Source organism: Sander vitreus, chromosome 12, assembly GCF_031162955.1.
Source record: "Sander vitreus isolate 19-12246 chromosome 12, sanVit1, whole genome shotgun sequence".
NCBI lineage: Eukaryota > Metazoa > Chordata > Actinopteri > Perciformes > Percidae > Sander > Sander vitreus.
Window position 1 is genome coordinate 21319934 of NC_135866.1, and position 16639 is coordinate 21336572.

The following is a 16639-nucleotide window of genomic DNA, read 5'->3' on the forward strand; positions in this document are numbered from 1 at the left end:
TAGTTTCCACTCTTCCTTATTGGTCTAAAACATAAAGTAGAGTGATATTTCATTTAGCTGTGAAGCATACAAGCGAGTACTGAGATTGTGAAAAAGAGATTTTTTTTTTTTTTACAGAGAAAAGTCAATCTCAGCACTGATCGCAACCCAGAGATAACAAACAAAGGGACATTTGAGCCATGAGAAGTGTGCTCCTTGAGTGTCAGCTGCCTACTAGATAGGTAGACTGTTAAATACATCTACTAGTGACCAAAAATTCAGATGGTTTTCATTGTTCATGTGGTTGGCGTGAACAGCTTGTTCATTCTAGACTCAAACCTGGAAACCCCTTTTCAAATGGATCTCCTTTGTTAAGATGCATTACCTCAGAACACTGTGGAGTCAGCATTAGTCACTGAACTGGGGACTAACAGTATGACTGTTATGCCGCGTTCTATTTACCTCGGAACTCGGAAGCCGGAGCAGGGAATGACGTCATACCCGAGTTGAATTCGTTCTATTTAAAAAGTCGGATTTTCATTGTTTTCATTAGCTCTAGTCCGGTTAGCTATTGTTAGCAATACCAGTTGATAACAACGCATTACGCCGTTTTTTGTGCATGCAAACAGCGTAACAACATGTCCACAGATAGAAGTTGAACATGCCTGTGTGAACGACTGATTTAGTGACACAAATAAGACAGAAGCGCTTATAACTTTATGTTACTGCAGCTTTTCACAACTGTTGATACAGGGGGTAGCCATGTTGGATTTTGAACTCAGGCTACTGCGAGGTTGACCGAGTTCCGAGCTCGTAAATCCGAGGTCAGGGGGGTGCTTTACGACTTTGACCTCGTTAAAACCGAGTTGCGAGGTAAATAGAACGCGGCATTAGCTGTATGGGTTTCTGGATATACAATTTCACTTCTTGTGATAAATGGCGTGAGTCATGGTGGTCTGTTTTAGGCTTCACGACCGCCTGGGGAGACAGAGCCAAAGGAGCCATCGCCCTACCTACTCAACTGTTTTTACACCATAGCTAAATCAATGAAAAACAAAAGGGCCTCCCAGCCTAAACCGGCTCAAGAGAGGCATGAGCCAAAGAGCCACTAAACACAACAGAATGAACCACAGAAATGTTTTACATCCAGTCCAGTGGAGAATAATAAAAACACTTACAGCAGTAGCTGTAGGTGTTTTTTTCTGATCTTTTTTCTTTTAGCTGCTAACAATAATGTCTACATATAACTAACAAAGAAAATAGTTTGCAGCATCAGTTTTATCGATGCTGAAATAAAGAAATAAAAAGTCAACAGCACAAATTAGAAACTAGCAAGAAAATAGCACTTAAAATTATACAAAAAGAGGAAGATAGCAAATGTTTACATAAATTAAAGAAAGATATTCAGGACTTGATGTCTCAAGCTAAATTGAGCCCACACTAAAGGATAGTCAAATTAAATTAAAATCCCGCTATGGCCATCCTTGGATGTGCCTTCAATGTGATAACTACATTTTTTCCCGCCAGTTCTGAATTTATCTGGTAACTCTACTATTAAGTTCAGATGAAAGAACAGGAAATACGCTGCCTGAACTATTCATTTAACAGTAGTTTGCATTTTAGCTGCTGCATTCTAAAGTAGCTGCAGATGTGAGGGGCTTTTAAATGGGGCAGGAATTTCTGTGGTTAAAATTGGATTGATACTTTTTTTTTTTTTTTTTAAATGACAGCTTTCTCCAATTTTATTAAAACTACTCTGATTCTGGTAGCACACTTTTTGTTGGAAGGAGGTTACTGAGATCAAACTAGTATATAAATAAAACTAGTATTTCTGGACCAAAAAAACTTTTTTTTGCCCAGACTTTACTGAGCAGTAAAAAGCTGGAAGATCATATTAATAATATATTCCTAGAGCTGGGAAAGGGGACAAATTAAAATGTATTCTTACACTAAGTATTCTACACTTCTAACTAAGAGTGTAAGAAGTTGCAACACTGCTTAATGTCCATGAGATAATCTTTTTTTCTTGACTGTAGAATGGCATTCTTGACATTGATCAGACAGGCACATTACTCTACACCCAGACTTTATACACATCTTCTCAGGCTCCAGTGAGTCATATCAGTTCATGTTTTGGAACTAAACATGCTCAATCTCAAAAATAATAATAACAACTCATGCTGAGCTTCTTGCAAAAGGCAGATAAGACCTTTCTGCCTCGGACTGGAACTTGTTACTGCACTACTTTTTAGGGGGGTAAAATGCATTTTGACCTTGCTAGTGATCTCTGTTGACACTTTGATTAAGCATGTCCAATTTCAAATGCACTGGTCTCATTCCTCTTTTTACTCAGCTCTCCCCTTAACTGGACTGGGTTTTGCATAATTTAAACATACTATGATACCATCTAGTGGTGGAGTAGTTTTACTACCTAGTCTGGTAAATCCTAAATCGGATCTGCTAGACCTGCAAGAATACTATGGTAAGCTGACCATGAGGCACGTCCTTTGACGTTGACACGTCTAGCGGATCCGATCTAGCATCTACCCCCCAATAGTCTTCACCGTGGCGGATGACAAGACAGGTACAGCAGACTTTGGAGTAATGGTTTGGCATTGATGAAAAGCACTTGTACACATGCCGGCCCCTTTATAAGCATTTTATTCTCACAAACAAATGTGCTCTGATCTGAACAAATGGAAGATCGATGGACAGTAGTTTTATTTAAAATTAGGAATCTTAATAGATAGTCCAACTGAAATGAAAATGCACGTCTGTTAAGAAATGAATGTGTCTGCTATGCATTTGTTTAAATTGTGTGAAGATTTTATAAAAATTATCATTTTCAGAAAGAAGCCATCTGTTTGGATTATACAGCGCCCCCTAGCTATTATTTATCTGTCATTCTTTTTATGTACATCTGTTTATTGAATACGTCATATTTAAGGTATTAGGTAGAATAAAGTAGGTAGGTAGAGTAGAGAATATTTTTCGTCCTGTTTATCAAAACTTACCAATTTACCTGCTTCAATAAAGTTTATAGACAAAAAAGGGTAACTTCACTTGGTGTCGCCGGATGATGACGTACTTGTAGGACTTTGAACGCCATGGCCGCTCATGCTAGCGAGCTTGAGATTGCAAAGAAGAATTTAACTGATGCAATTGGCGATAATGTCAAGCAGTAAGTAAAACGTCCTTTGTGTGTGTTTTCTGTTTGTGGTGTCGGTTTTCTGCCATTTTGCTGGTTTGCCGCAGAAATACAAAGTAATGTTGCCATTGGCTAGCCATGTTTAAATTAGCTGCTTGCTAATGTTTGCAACATTTCTCCTCAGCAACAGTCCTATGAGCAGTGGTTATTGTCACGATGAGCTAATATGTTTGCAGTTGTACAGTATTTATGATGTGCTCTCAGAAGGTAATGATACAATTAGCGAACGTGAAGTATGATGGTATTATCTACACGTTTAATTTCATCTAACGTTATTTTAACGTTTTGTAGTGTAGTGTACTGTTTTTTTTTAGTTCGATGAACACAGCTTTCAGTGAATGCAGCGTTCAGTGAAAAGAAAAGAGCGAAAGTTTTGTATTTATTTTCATTATAGGTACTTGTTGATGCTCTTAAGTGTATTGTGTTTATAGGACCCCCAAGAAAATGAGATGCTACATCTCAAGGGGCTGTCCTTTCGATAAATTCAAAATTAAGTCTGAACGCTTGGAGACAATGAGATGAGAAGCTTCATCATTTCTAACATAGGTTTGTTTATGAAATGAAAACAGTCTTGTGAATGCACCTTAACTCTTGGAGTAGCCTAAGGTTTGTCTTGATGTTTTCTGTTTGTTGCCTTTCCACGCAGTTACTGGGCAAACCTGAAGCTATGGTTCAAACAAAAGATCAGCAAGGAGGAGTTTGACATTGAGGCACGTCGTCTGTTGGCACAGGAGAATGGTAAGTGAGCAAGAAAAATACTTCATACAATGTTTATGTTGAAAAATCGATGCTAACTAACTAATTTTGTCCTTCGACAGTCCATGTTCACAATGATTTTCTCCTGGCCATTCTCACACGCTGCCAGATCATTGTCTCCACACCAGGTAAGATTGCTTCATTTCTTTTCCCTGAAAGTGCATGTGAACTTGTGTTTATGTTATGTGCTATTGAAACTTGCAGTACCATAATCTCTTGTAAATGTATTAACTGTGTTTATGTTACATTGATTGTAGTTTTCAGACACTTTGAAACAATGGCAACGTTGTTAAGTGTGTAATTTTTCTAAAGCCAGATAGAGGTTATCACTATTAAAACGTTGTAACATTTAACTAAGGAAATATGTTTCTTTAATGTCTTGTGTTTTTCAACTGTCCTCTAGATGGCGCAGGGTCATTACAGCGGCAAAGTGGCTCTGCTTCAAAGCCTGGCAAACCAAAAGGGAAGAAGAAATGTTCCTCTAGACAGAAATTTGATGTAAGTACTTATTCTCATATTCATCCCTGCGGAGGCTTGGTAAGTTAACTGCAGCCCTGCCAAATTTTCAATAAGGTAATTGCTCAAATAATGACTGGGTGTGAATGTTTATTTAAGGTTAGTGCCATCTAATGAACCACTTGGTTCTGGAACAACTGTCTGCATAATGTGTATGTTTGTATGTGTTGTTTGCGCCTTCAGCATCGTTTCCAGCCACAGAACCCTCTGAGTGCCGCCCAGCCTTTCAGCCCTCGGGAGGTGGGAGGTGAGGAGGAGGAGCTGCGTCTCAGTGCCCACACTCTGATGTTGCCCACGCGGGGCCAGCTGGAGGCCCGCATGATGGTGACGGCATTTGAGCTGGGACTGGATAACATCACAGAAGATGCCGTCGGCAGCATGATCTATGCTGTTGAGGTTTGTAATAGGGATGTGCTGATCCCGATCGCAAGTATCGGATCTGAGCCTATAGGGGCATTTCTTAACTGATTGGGGATCGGCATTTACCCCGATTACCTTTCTCCATTCATTTACATCAGCTTGTGGTGATCGCTGCCTTTAATCACACACACACACACACTCTGACCACCTGGATGCCAGCACTTTCAAACCAAGAGGGCTCGCTGCCACTCACCAGTGTCTGTCCAGAGAGTGTCTCGTAGTTTGCCAGCCCTTGGCAACACGTAAAAAAGTCCGTCTTACTTAGTCATCCGTTTTTATAGACCGGGTTACTCCAATTTTCCACACTTCCTAACCACGCTTACATGCTGTTATTCCCTGTAGCCGACATCAGAACACGAGAAGAAAATAAAATATGGACTATTAAGCACAAAAGGCATCACTACGTTTTACTTTTATCAAAGATTCACTATTGTGTCCAGCGGGGAACTTGGAACGGTTTATTTTTTGGTTGGGGGTTTGCTAAGTTAAATGTATTAGGCTTAAAAAAAATATTTCTTTGTTTACTTAGTCATTTTTTGTAAACAAAGAAACTGTGTGCAGCTGCGGATCGGGATGTATTTGTATTGGCAGATATTCAATATTTAAAAAATCAGATCGGATCAGGACATCCCTAGTTTGTAGCAACTGTCCGCCAGCAGTGTTAAGTCAAGTACATTTTTTTTAGTACAAAAATTGCCTCAAAGGACTCTGCAATCTGTATGGCATATTAGTAGCCTGGTTGACACCAGACCCTTCTCAGTTGTAACTGAGAAGGGTCTGGGGAACGTTCATTCACAGCTCATTTCCAAAGGACGCCGCTCAAATGCCTCTGGGCGCAATTGGTTCAACCAATCAGACCAACGGTTGGGTGACGTAGCAGCTACAGCGGCATCAACAGGTTGCTGCGCTTTGGTGGCAGTTATGTTGAATGTAAACAAAAAGCTGCTTGCTGTCGCTGCGCTATCATCATCGTGTAAAGCCCGCCTCAACAGTTGTGATTGGTGTCTCGATTTGGAAAAATTGGAAATGGGCTTGAATGGGCTCTTGGCCAGACTGACTTTCAGAGCAAATCTCAAATTTGCCGGAAGTTCATTAGGGTTTTCCCAGGCTAGCATATCAGAGTATTATGTATGAGTAATTGTGTGTAAATGGTTTTGTGTGTTTGTGTGTAACAGGGCAGTGGGTCCACAGTTCTTTTAATAATGCTGGATTACTTACTCAACCTATAGTTCCATACAGATGGTCTAGTACTGATTACCACGCACATACCGGACCAACGGAATTCCTTTAATTTGTGCATACAATTATATAAATTGTCTAATAAAAAGCATAAAAGTGCAGTGAAATTGACAACAATGCCAAAACCTGATTTTGCATCTTCGACAAAACTGAACCAGTGACTCATTTTCTATGTTGTGGCAAAAATATAGATGTGAAAATATCCGCACACACAGAAACATTGATACGTTTAATGAATTTGTATGTGTAGGTAAAGAAAAACAAAGTATTCATATGTTTAGCCTTAAAACATGCTGGCAGTAAAACAATAAAAGACACAGAATTAAAAAAGTATTCTTGCCCAGCACTGGAAGAAAGTATCCATATTTCACTTTTATATCAGAGTTGATCTTTCATACAAGGTTGTACGAGACACTCACAGGGCAATGGATCGTTTTTTTTTGTGTGTTTTGAGCAGTTTCCTTTCCAAAACTCTATGTATCATGTTTGTTCTTGAAATTCATAAAAAATATAATCAATTCTGTCCTCAAGAAATGAATAATTTTGTAAGCAAATGTCTTTAACGATCTCTTAATTGCAAACTCCTAGGACTTAACTTTCCATTGACATAATGGCATTCTGCATTTAACATCCATGCAGAAGCTTAAAATGAATGGAGAGATTTATTTTCTGTACCGCTTATTGAGTATGACTGACAGCTGTGTTTACCCAGGAGATTGAGCAAAGCTTGACTTACTGCTCTGATGTATTTCAGCACCACTTGAAAGACGTCCTGACTGCTGTCATCACCCGGAGGAAGGCGTACAGGTTACGAGATGGCCGCTTCCTCTATGCCTTTGGCAGTGATGTCACGCTGCAGCCTTATCTGAAAAACAGCCTGGCTGCTTACCACAGTGTTACTGAATGGTAGGGACAACTGTGTTACTATCTGATAAACACACTAACAAGAGTTAGAAGTTAATGTAGACATAAATACTCTTAAATAAATGGTAGGTTCTGTAATTAAAGGCCAGTAGTACTATTGCTCACATTTGCTTTTTCTTCCTTTCAGTCCCCCTCCAAGTGCTTCTCTCCCTGCAGGCCCACCACCTCAGGTGTCACCTGATGAGGCCGAGCAACGAGCTGTTCACCTATTGGCTTGTTCTGCTGACAGTCTCCCCGCACCCCTCCCTCCGATCAGCATGTTTGATCTCCTGGAGGCTTTACAGGTAAGAGACGTGCATGTCCCTGGTCCCAGGACCTTCAACAGATTCGGCGCCTAGTTTCAGGAACCTTAGAGACTAGTGTTCCAGTCATGGAAACCCCTGGGAATTGATTAAAATGACCAGATATCGTGGCACATATATACAGAGGTTTAATCCTCGATGCAGAAGGTCCAGGGTTTGAATCCGACCTGTGACGGTTTTCCTGCCTGTCTTCCCCCCCTCTCTCCCCCCTTTCATGTCTGAGTTGTCCTATCATTGAAGGTGGAAATGCCCCATAAAGAAATCTTAAAAAAAAAAAGACCGGATATCCTGGAAATATTCTATGTTGTCCTGGAAAATGTTAAATGTATTTTAGCCCCTCATTCGACTACGTAAATTTACAGTAGGTGCGTATTTAGTTTGAAACACAACTGTTCAGGATATGCTGCACGGTATGACTTCAAAGCCCGTTTACCAGACACAAAGCAGAATGGACTTGCAGCGATCATTTCGGCACAGAGTCTGTTTTTTTTCTGAGGAGCGCGAGAAATTCTCAGAGAAGCCCAGTGGAAATTAGCCAACTGCTAGCTGACTAACTATGCTATGTTGACAGGTTTTCAATTGGTTTTGTTCGAGCAAAACCTCTTACTGAAATTGGGTTAATGGGCCTACTATGTGACTGCCTGGCACTTTACTAGGCAGCGGAGGGAGGGAATAGTGGCGGCGAGCGCCGACAGCATAAAGTAGCAAACCTTACCACACAATTCTTTCAAAGAAGCGGGACTGTTTTGCTAATGTTTGCGTGAAAACACTGGATTTTTGGACTTCAAATGCTGAATGACATAGTCTTATGTCAGCAGTCCGTAGCACAAGACCAGAGCTGTCAAAGGCGCAATCAAGTCCTCAACGCAAAATAAGATTTCCACCTTGAGACACTTTCTAACAAACTGAAAGACAATACAAAAGTATGACACTTGAATATTACAATCAGCTATGTTCTTTCACTTACGACTGGACATAGGTGTAACTTGTAACTAGGGGTGCATGATATATTGACTCAATATCGTTATGGCAATATCACGTTGTGCAATATTATATCGAAAGGGGTTGCAATATTTGCAATATTTTGTTTATATTGTGGAGCGCTGCGTACCGTCCGTTGGCTGTGTGGCTTAGTTGTGTTCGATGTAGAGCCCGCTTGAAACGCTATAATGATCATGTTTCATTGGCCAGTTACCGTGCCACTTGCACATGTTAGTACACGTCAGCACACGGGTCCACTACGTGACAAACCCTATGTAGTGTACCACATGTGTGCATATTTCGACAGAGTGACATTGTAAGTGAAGAAATAGATAGAGACAACAAAACAGAACGAATCAGAGAAGCGAAAGAAAAGTTGTGTCCTGTTCTCTTTGTTTATATATATTATACTGTACAACCAGTAAAACATGTCCTGTTCTGTAGACATGGTCGTTATTTATTTATTTATTTATTCATGTTGGACCAGTCCAATATGACTGTCAGTGGAAATATACCTTGTGTTGTAAGAAAACTTGTTTTATTTGTTATGAATCTATTTTGATGCGTTTCCCTTAACTTTTGTAATTTTACATACAGTGGCTTGCATAAGTTTACACACCGATGCTAAAGTTGACTAAAAAGAGGAATAAAAAAACATCTTTTGGAAAAAAATAGGAAAAAATCCAACCTTTAAGGACACCAATTTTCTTTGTGAATGAATAAATGTTCTTCCTTAAAATACAGGGGGCATAAGTAAGTACACCTCTATATAAGTAAGTACACCTCTCCCATAGAGGCAGGCAGATTTATATTTTTAAAGGCCAGTTATTTCATGGATCCAGGATACTATGCATCCTGATAAAGTTCCCTTGGCCTTTGGAATTAAAATATCCCCACATCATCACATACCCTTCACCATACCTACAGATTGGCATGGAGTACTTTCCATAAAATCATCTCTCAATGCAAATCAAACCAGGTATTAGGCTAACTGAAATAAAATCATGCCAATCTGTAGGTATGGTGAAGGGTATGTGATGATGTGGGGCTATTTTATTTCCAAAGGCCAAGGGAACTTTATCAGGATGCATAGTATCCTGGATCCATGAAATAACTGGCCTTTAAAAATAAAACTCTGCCTGCCTCTATGGGAATTTAACATAGAGGTGTACTTACTTATGCCCCCTGTATTTTAAGGAAGAAAATGTATTTATTTACGATACATTATTCATTCACAAAGAAAATTGGTGTCCTTAAAGATTGGATTTTTCCAAATTTTTTTAATTAAGGCATTAAGATCAATTTCCAAAAGATGATTTTTTTTTTTTTTTTTTTAATTCCTCTTTTTAGTCAACTTTAGCATGGGTGTGTAAACTTATGCAAGCCACTATGTTTAAAAATATCGAAATTAATATCTATATTCATAATCGATATCTTAATATCACATTTTGTCAATATCGTGCAACCCTACTTGTAACTTAGATGTACGGTTTTAAAAAAGAGGTTTATAAGTAATGACCCAGAACTAAATTACTGGTCACACAAAAAGTTACACTGAGTGCATCAATTTACCCCAAAAGTGTATTCATTATTAGGAGTAAATATTTCAACAATATATACAGTAAGTATGTGCTTTGTGGTTGCCAGATATTTTAAAATGTTTTCATTGGTCATATTGGTGAACTGTGCTCGGGCCTCTATGATTGCTGTTAATCACTGAATCTGTTCACATTAGTAATTCGGGCCTGCCCTGATGCCACCATCGGAGGTTTGTTTTCTGACATGTCTTCCTGAAACATTTGTCTGACGTAGGTTCACCACGGTGTGATGCCCTCCCACACTATGTATGCCCTGAACATGGAGCGCATCCTGTCACGGCTCTGGCACCCCAGCCACGAAGAACTAGAGCAGGACCACGTACACCGGCAGCGCCTCGCTGCGAAAGAGCGCATGCTCGTCAGCTGAGAACCACTGATGCAGGACTGTATGTGAACTGCGGCTATCATCAGGAACCAAACAAATTTATTCCCCACAGGGAAATGGACGGGGAACAGTGTGTCTGAATACCTTTTTTTTTTTCTTCTTCTTCTTTTTTTAATTTATTTTTTATAATGCCTGTAAAATCCCATCCCCGTTGCACAAAGAGATAAAGCATAAGTGGAGCGAGATGAAACAAAACAGTTGGACAGTGGACACAGAGTGGGTAGTCAACTCCAGCCAATAGCTGGCAAATTATTTTTGTCTGTTCCACAGGCCATTGTGGCAGTCGACCAACCATCGTTTGGAACTTCTGTTGTATAGTGAGAAAATAATTTGGTGATAATTTAATTTTGGAATATAACAGCAGCTATGAGCACTGGACAGGAAAATAAGGTTCTTATCAGGCCAGGTTGTACAGTGTTGATGTTTCAATGTCCGATTTGCACCACAGAACAGTCCATATCTAACCATGTGGCACTGTGAACATGCTACACACCAGCTAGCAAAGATTTAAAAAAAAAAGAATAATCTATGCAACAGCCCTGTACATTACACGCAGGTGTTTTTACTTAGTCTGGCTGATTAGACCTCGTCTCAGGTTGAAGTTGAAGGCATCGCCATGGTAAGAATTACGTGAGGTGAGGTCATCGATTCTAACTCGACGCACAACTAAAAATGAGGGAGATGGAAATTGTCCCGCCTTAACAGAAATGTCAATCAAGTGCTGCCAGCACAGGATCCTGAGAGAGAGGTCTGATCAAGCAATAAGTGGAAACACCTGTGTGGGTTTACTGTGGCTGGGTAGGGTCCTTACAATGTGTCTGGCAGCTGCCACCTATGTATGTCATCGCGCCCCTCATGAACATACCTTGAAGTTTTCTCCAAAGTATTCCTAAAACATTTACCGGTGTCTGGTTTAAAGGCTGCGAGCATCCATCAGTGTTGGCGCTCCACAATTTGTGTACAGATTAAGCTAACTTTTTTTTTTTTTTTTTTTTAATGTCTGATGAATATCTGTTCATCATGTTTGTGTGCAGCATCTATTTCAGGTTGAAAAGTGTACATTTTGACCTGTTTTTTTGTTTTGTTTTTGTTCTACACAAACTTTTGTTTTGTAATTTCTATTACAGAAAGAAAATAAAAGAAAATAATTAAAAATGCATTTTTCTGTACAAGATGTTCACTAGTATATAGACTGAGAATAACCTCAACACATTTCCAAAGTGTGTAAACAAATCTCCTTGTGCTGTATAGGTCTCCTCGAGTCACCAGCTGTAGTTGGAGGGCTGTGACGCACGCATACACCCGTCCCATTGCGCATTGAGGACCCCTTGCCATATTTGGCTGCCTGCTGCTCACTTCCGACATTTCGCTGTCCAATGAGAGGCCGTGTAGATTCACCAACCATTACAAGCACTGTGGTGACTCAATATCCCGTCCGCCCCAGTTCCTTCAATATCAAACACTTCACATAAAAGCATTGACTGTATTCAATAATTAATTATTCAGTAGACCCTTAAGTACTCACACATCACACGTGTTCCAACAATTTATTTAGTCATATTTACAGTTCTGAAGTGCTCTAAAGACAGCGTACAAATATTACAAAGTGTTATTCAGGTCTAACAATAACACCTTTATCACAAAGTTGTATGAACATAAGGGTTAAGAAAGTAAGGCCGTTTTGTCAGTAAACGCTACACACACACCTTGCGTAAAGGTGCGAGACATTTTTTTTTTTGTTAGTGTTACTCTGTACATACTGAATAGTCGCTGGTGGGATACTCAGTGCTTGACTTAAGTCTATATGCATAAATTGCTACTTGACATAGTGGGAGATTTGCAGGGCAACGCCTTCTGTCTATTTGCAATTCGATCCCACACGGGCTCTGGGGGTCTGTCAGGACGCAAGGCTGAACTTAATCAATTTAAAATTAGCTTAAAGTATGACACTTGCCATATTACCCTTGGCTTGACTGAATACAAATTTCATTTTGTACTTTTGTAGTGAAAACAAAATAATAAAACAAAGACAAAATTGCCAGAAACATCTAACAAGTCACATCAGAGGGGTATTTGGAGCAAATGCTTCCTCTGAGCTTTGTCCGTCTGTGCAATAGGTTTGGTGGCCACTGCTCTGTAATAATGCAACGCGCTGATCAATTACACGTATCTGGCCAGTCTCCATTCTTGCTTTTTGTCTGCATAAACTTATAGTGGAAAAAGGTCACTGCCCCGCAAAGCTGAACGGGCCACTTTAAGCTGCATTTGGTCCCCAAGAAAAGTCCCTTGGTTCTTTTCCCTTGGCAGTCTAGTAAGCTTGGAGCTGCTGCGTCAAAATGAGCTGGCAGCCACTGTTAACGTGGTCCATGACCTTTTGTTTGAGCAGAGCCAGCTCGTCCCGGAGGACGTTGGCAGAGGAAACCAACTCCGTGTTTTGGTTCTTTAGGTTTTTGACCCTGTCCTCCAGCCTGGAGATCCTCTCCAGCTTCCTTTTCCGGCATTTGGACGCGGCCACCCTGTTTCGCATGCGCTTCCTCTCCGCTTTGATGCGCTCCTGGTTCTCCATGTTGATAGGAGAGAGCGGCGGGGTGTCTCCGGACATCTCGGGCACCGTCTGCGGCTCCTCTTTGAGCGCGTGTCGCCGCGATTGCTGCGCTGCCGCCAGGTGGTGGTCCATGTGGTCGTGGGTCGGCTGTGGGGCGGCTGGGTAAGGTTGGTGTCTCTCGTTGGCAGGTGCAGACGCAGAGCCCACAGCCCGGCCGAAAGCCCCCAAGTTTGTGTACTCCGGCGGATCGGTGCGCACCGTGCAGCTGTAGGGAATCCCGCCGCTCTCGGACGCAGCAGAGCCGGATGCCATGCTGTTGGTCGCGCCGGTCTGTGCGTCAGGGTGGACGGCGGGTGTCTGCTGGTGGTAGTGGAGTTCAGCCAGTGCCCTCACAAACCCTTCCGCAAACCCCTCCTGCTCGTCAGTGATGTTCTTGGAACAGACGAACTGTGTCGGGGTGGGAGTCGTTAGCCCGGTGCAGGACTGGATGATTAATCTTTCCAGTTCAGGCGAGGCCAGCTTCAGCAAGCCGACATCAGGGGACGTCAGGATGTCCAGGGCCTTGGCGCTCAGTTGGGGCTTGAAGTTTTTCGGGTCGTTCAGGTTTAGCGTCATCGTCTGTTTGAGGGTTTTGGGGTTGAACCCATACACCGTCGGCAGGTCATGCTGAGAGCTGGAGGCATTCACGGCTTCGTCGTAGAACGTCGCTTCCATTTTTCTGGACATAAAGTTGTTGGTTTTTTTTTAAATCACCTTTAGGGAGGTCTATTCTCCTTTTTAAAAAAAAAAAGTCAAAGAACGACTGTTTACATGTGTCCCGTGACTCCCTATCTCTCGACTGTTTTGTGATAGAGTCCGCCTATTGTTGAAGTTCAACTCACTTGACAACTTCGTGTCCTGAGAAAACTTTTCTCTTGTGAACCGCGCGATGATCAACAAAAAAAACGTCGTTCCCCCGCGGCCGAGCCTCCGTGTTTTCACACCTGAAGTATCCTCTTTGATTGATCCTCCTTCTCCAAAAAGCAGAAACAGTGCCTCAATAGGGATAATACTTTCTATCACTTCCAACGTGGAGACGAACTTTATCCACCTCTAAGCTGCAGCTCTACTGAAAATAACAATGATGTCATTTCTACGGCTTATGATTGGCTGGAGATGGTTTAGTGGGTGGGGTATATCTAATGACATGCAGGTTGCTCTGACAACTAGCCATATCCCCGCCCCCCCCGCGATGGTTTATGGGATTAGGTCATGCAAACGGTGGAGCAATGTACTCTGGGATTACGTAGTGTTTTTGAATATTTAGTTACCCGCTCAATTATTAGTTACCCATCCTGAAGTGAGTGCTGCTCCATACGGTCTATGTGGTTTCACCTTAATTAACACACAAAAGCAAATTAATATTCTTTAAAAAAAAAAAAAAAAAGATGTTTTTTTATAAGAATCACAGGCCACTAGATAAGAGCATATTCAAATGATTACTTCATTATCAAAATGCAGTGACGTACATTGTCACAAATTCAGGAGGTGAGTGGGTTAACGAGCGAAGAAAGAAAATGAGGTCACACTTGCACCAAGAGCTCTTTTGTTGTAACAACAAAAATTAATTTCTACAACAGTGCACGTTTAAGGTATGTTTCTTATTTCTTGCGAGAGAGGAGGAGAACACGTGTTTTCAGAAACACAATCAACTTTAATAGTCAAGAATGAAGCATACAAAGATGACTTTTTGTAGCTCTCAATATACTAACAGTATACAGAAATATAGATAACCAACGATTCTAAAATTTCCTTCGGGATGAATAAAGTATCTATCTAACATGGACAAGCAACATTATATAAGTCAAATTGTTACTATAAACTGTACTGCATTGGGTTGTGGTATACTTGATAAGAAGTACAATTAATATTGACTTATAGGGCGAAACAATAAGATGAATCTGAATAACTACAGACAATATGAATTTAATCAAAGTGGTAATGGCTTAAAAAAAATATTTTTTTAGGTCTATGTCTTGTCATTTGTACCAAACTGTTATGTAACATAGTGACATTTTACTGTGTGTGTATAAAAAAACTTAATCAACCAATCAACTCACAGTATAGTCCAAGTGTCCAGAATCGTAACCTGTAATAAGGACACACATCGGAACTGAGCCATCAAATGGAAGTAGGCTAAATATAATGCATGGATGATTGCAAAAGAGGTCATTGGTCAACTGCATTTATTGTAATCAAGGTGAATGTATCATGATATTGATTTTAGCCCGAAAACCAACAGGACATTTGTGCTCAAGAGCACATATTTAAGTCGCATGATACTGTGTCGTAAATATATTAGTTATATTCTGTGATTGACTCTCATAGGTAAATGTGAAGTTACTGAAGACTGAAGGCTTTGTACAGCTGCAGTTCAGTCTGTCTGGCCTCCCCCATTGTATTATTCAACGTGTTCTCCTCAAACCAACTATAAATAAGTTAACAGCCCCAGACAGCCTGAGAGAACCAGAGCTGCCTGAGGTCAACACTCTTGAGATGACATGTTGTCTTCACAACACGGCAGTGCAACGCCCTTTTGGAAGTATTTGACACCCTGAAGTAGAAATCCAGCGCTGGAATGCTTCAGAAACTTTTGTGTCTAATACCCCAGTGGTAATGAAAGTAAACAAGGCCTCAGCTTTTTTTTTCTTTTCTTTTAACGTGACAGAGCAGCTATTAATGTAACAATAACTTAATGAGCCACTTTGCTCTGTGTGTCTCTCTCTGAACACCTGTGTTAAGCCCCACTGAGGACTATTTTCTATATCAAACTACCGCTGTGCCCCGGCTGTGCTTCCTGTTTCTCTGTCAGCTTTTCCTCTCTGCTGGCCTGACGGGCTCGCTTTTAGATAACTGCGCTTTCCTCCTCCCTGCCCGGGCCAGCTGTTTCCACTGCATGCAGTTTTCTAATCAGGAGCCAGTCCTGCCTGCCTCCCAACAGGCCTGCTTTTGTTGTACAGAGGTGGGACAGTCCAGGGTCCATGGAAACACCCCCACTCCCACCCCTCCCTCCCTTCATAAGAGCAAAACACAGAGAAAGACTATACACATTCGTTGATATATCAACAGAGCAAAGTTTTGATTACCTTCAGGCGTGGACCAGAGGGACACACACACACACACACACACACACACACACACACACACACACACACACACACACACACATACACACACACACACACTCTGACACACACACCGTGCAGTAAGGGAGATAGATGAGATTTCAAACACTGTCCATGCAGTGTTTGTTGAAGACCATCTGTTTCTTCCTGTCCCGCTGCTTGGTTTTTCTCAGTACTCTATCTCTGCTGATCATTCCTGGTCCAAACACGCGGATCACAGCCAGTACCACTTCCTTTATACAGATGTTGATCTCCTCTTGAAAAGAATACAATAGAGGAAAGTCACCATGCGGGATGCAGACTGGAAGGTTTGATAATTCTTAGTCAGAGCCAGTGTTTTTGATGTCTTTTTGCAACTACAGCCCGAACACTACACTACTGTAACATATTAGGCTATTACCTATTACAGTAGCCTAAATTATGTCCTTCTGCTCACATATGAGTGGTTAGTAATTTATGTAATTAGGTATTTTCATAGACTTTTTTGACAAAAAACATTTTGACATGTCATAGCAGGAAAAGCACAGGTGTAGCCTACTTAATAACTTCCCCAATGGCTGCATAACATTTAGTTTAGCTAGTTCCGGAGTCCTTGCATTATGCATGGCTCAATGGCATGACT

The 16639-nt window shown here is 41.1% G+C and overlaps 2 protein-coding genes across 2 annotated transcripts; one reads left to right on the forward strand and one right to left on the reverse strand.

Moving 5' to 3' along the window:
• Nucleotides 1-3030: 3030 nt before the first annotated feature.
• Nucleotides 3031-10296, forward strand: tada1 (transcriptional adaptor 1). The gene is made up of 8 exons (XM_078264550.1): nucleotides 3031-3160; nucleotides 3834-3925; nucleotides 4006-4071; nucleotides 4347-4441; nucleotides 4643-4855; nucleotides 6873-7024; nucleotides 7170-7326; nucleotides 10138-10296. The coding sequence occupies exons 1-8, from the start codon at nucleotides 3087-3089 to the stop codon at nucleotides 10288-10290; spliced, it is 1002 nt and encodes a 333-aa protein (XP_078120676.1). The 5' UTR covers nucleotides 3031-3086; the 3' UTR covers nucleotides 10291-10296.
• A 97-nt stretch (nucleotides 10297-10393) lies between these two features.
• On the reverse strand, nucleotides 10394-13789 carry LOC144526856 (transcription factor Jun-like). Its single transcript, XM_078264551.1, has one exon. The coding sequence runs from the start codon at nucleotides 13577-13579 to the stop codon at nucleotides 12617-12619; it is 963 nt and encodes a 320-aa protein (XP_078120677.1). The 5' UTR covers nucleotides 13580-13789; the 3' UTR covers nucleotides 10394-12616.
• Nucleotides 13790-16639: the final 2850 nt, after the last annotated feature.

Excerpts from the sequence above, each read along its gene's own strand:
- tada1 (XM_078264550.1), top strand. The coding sequence starts at position 3,087 with ATGGCCGCTCATGCTAGCGAGCTTGAGATTGCAAAGAAGAATTTAACT. Across the intron at positions 3,161-3,833 it reads ATTGGCGATAATGTCAAGCA|TTACTGGGCAAACCTGAAGC; the intron begins GTAAGTAAAACG and ends CTTTCCACGCAG. Across the intron at positions 4,072-4,346 it reads GATCATTGTCTCCACACCAG|ATGGCGCAGGGTCATTACAG; the intron begins GTAAGATTGCTT and ends ACTGTCCTCTAG.
- LOC144526856 (XM_078264551.1), bottom strand. The coding sequence starts at position 13,579 with ATGTCCAGAAAAATGGAAGCGACGTTCTACGACGAAGCCGTGAATGCC.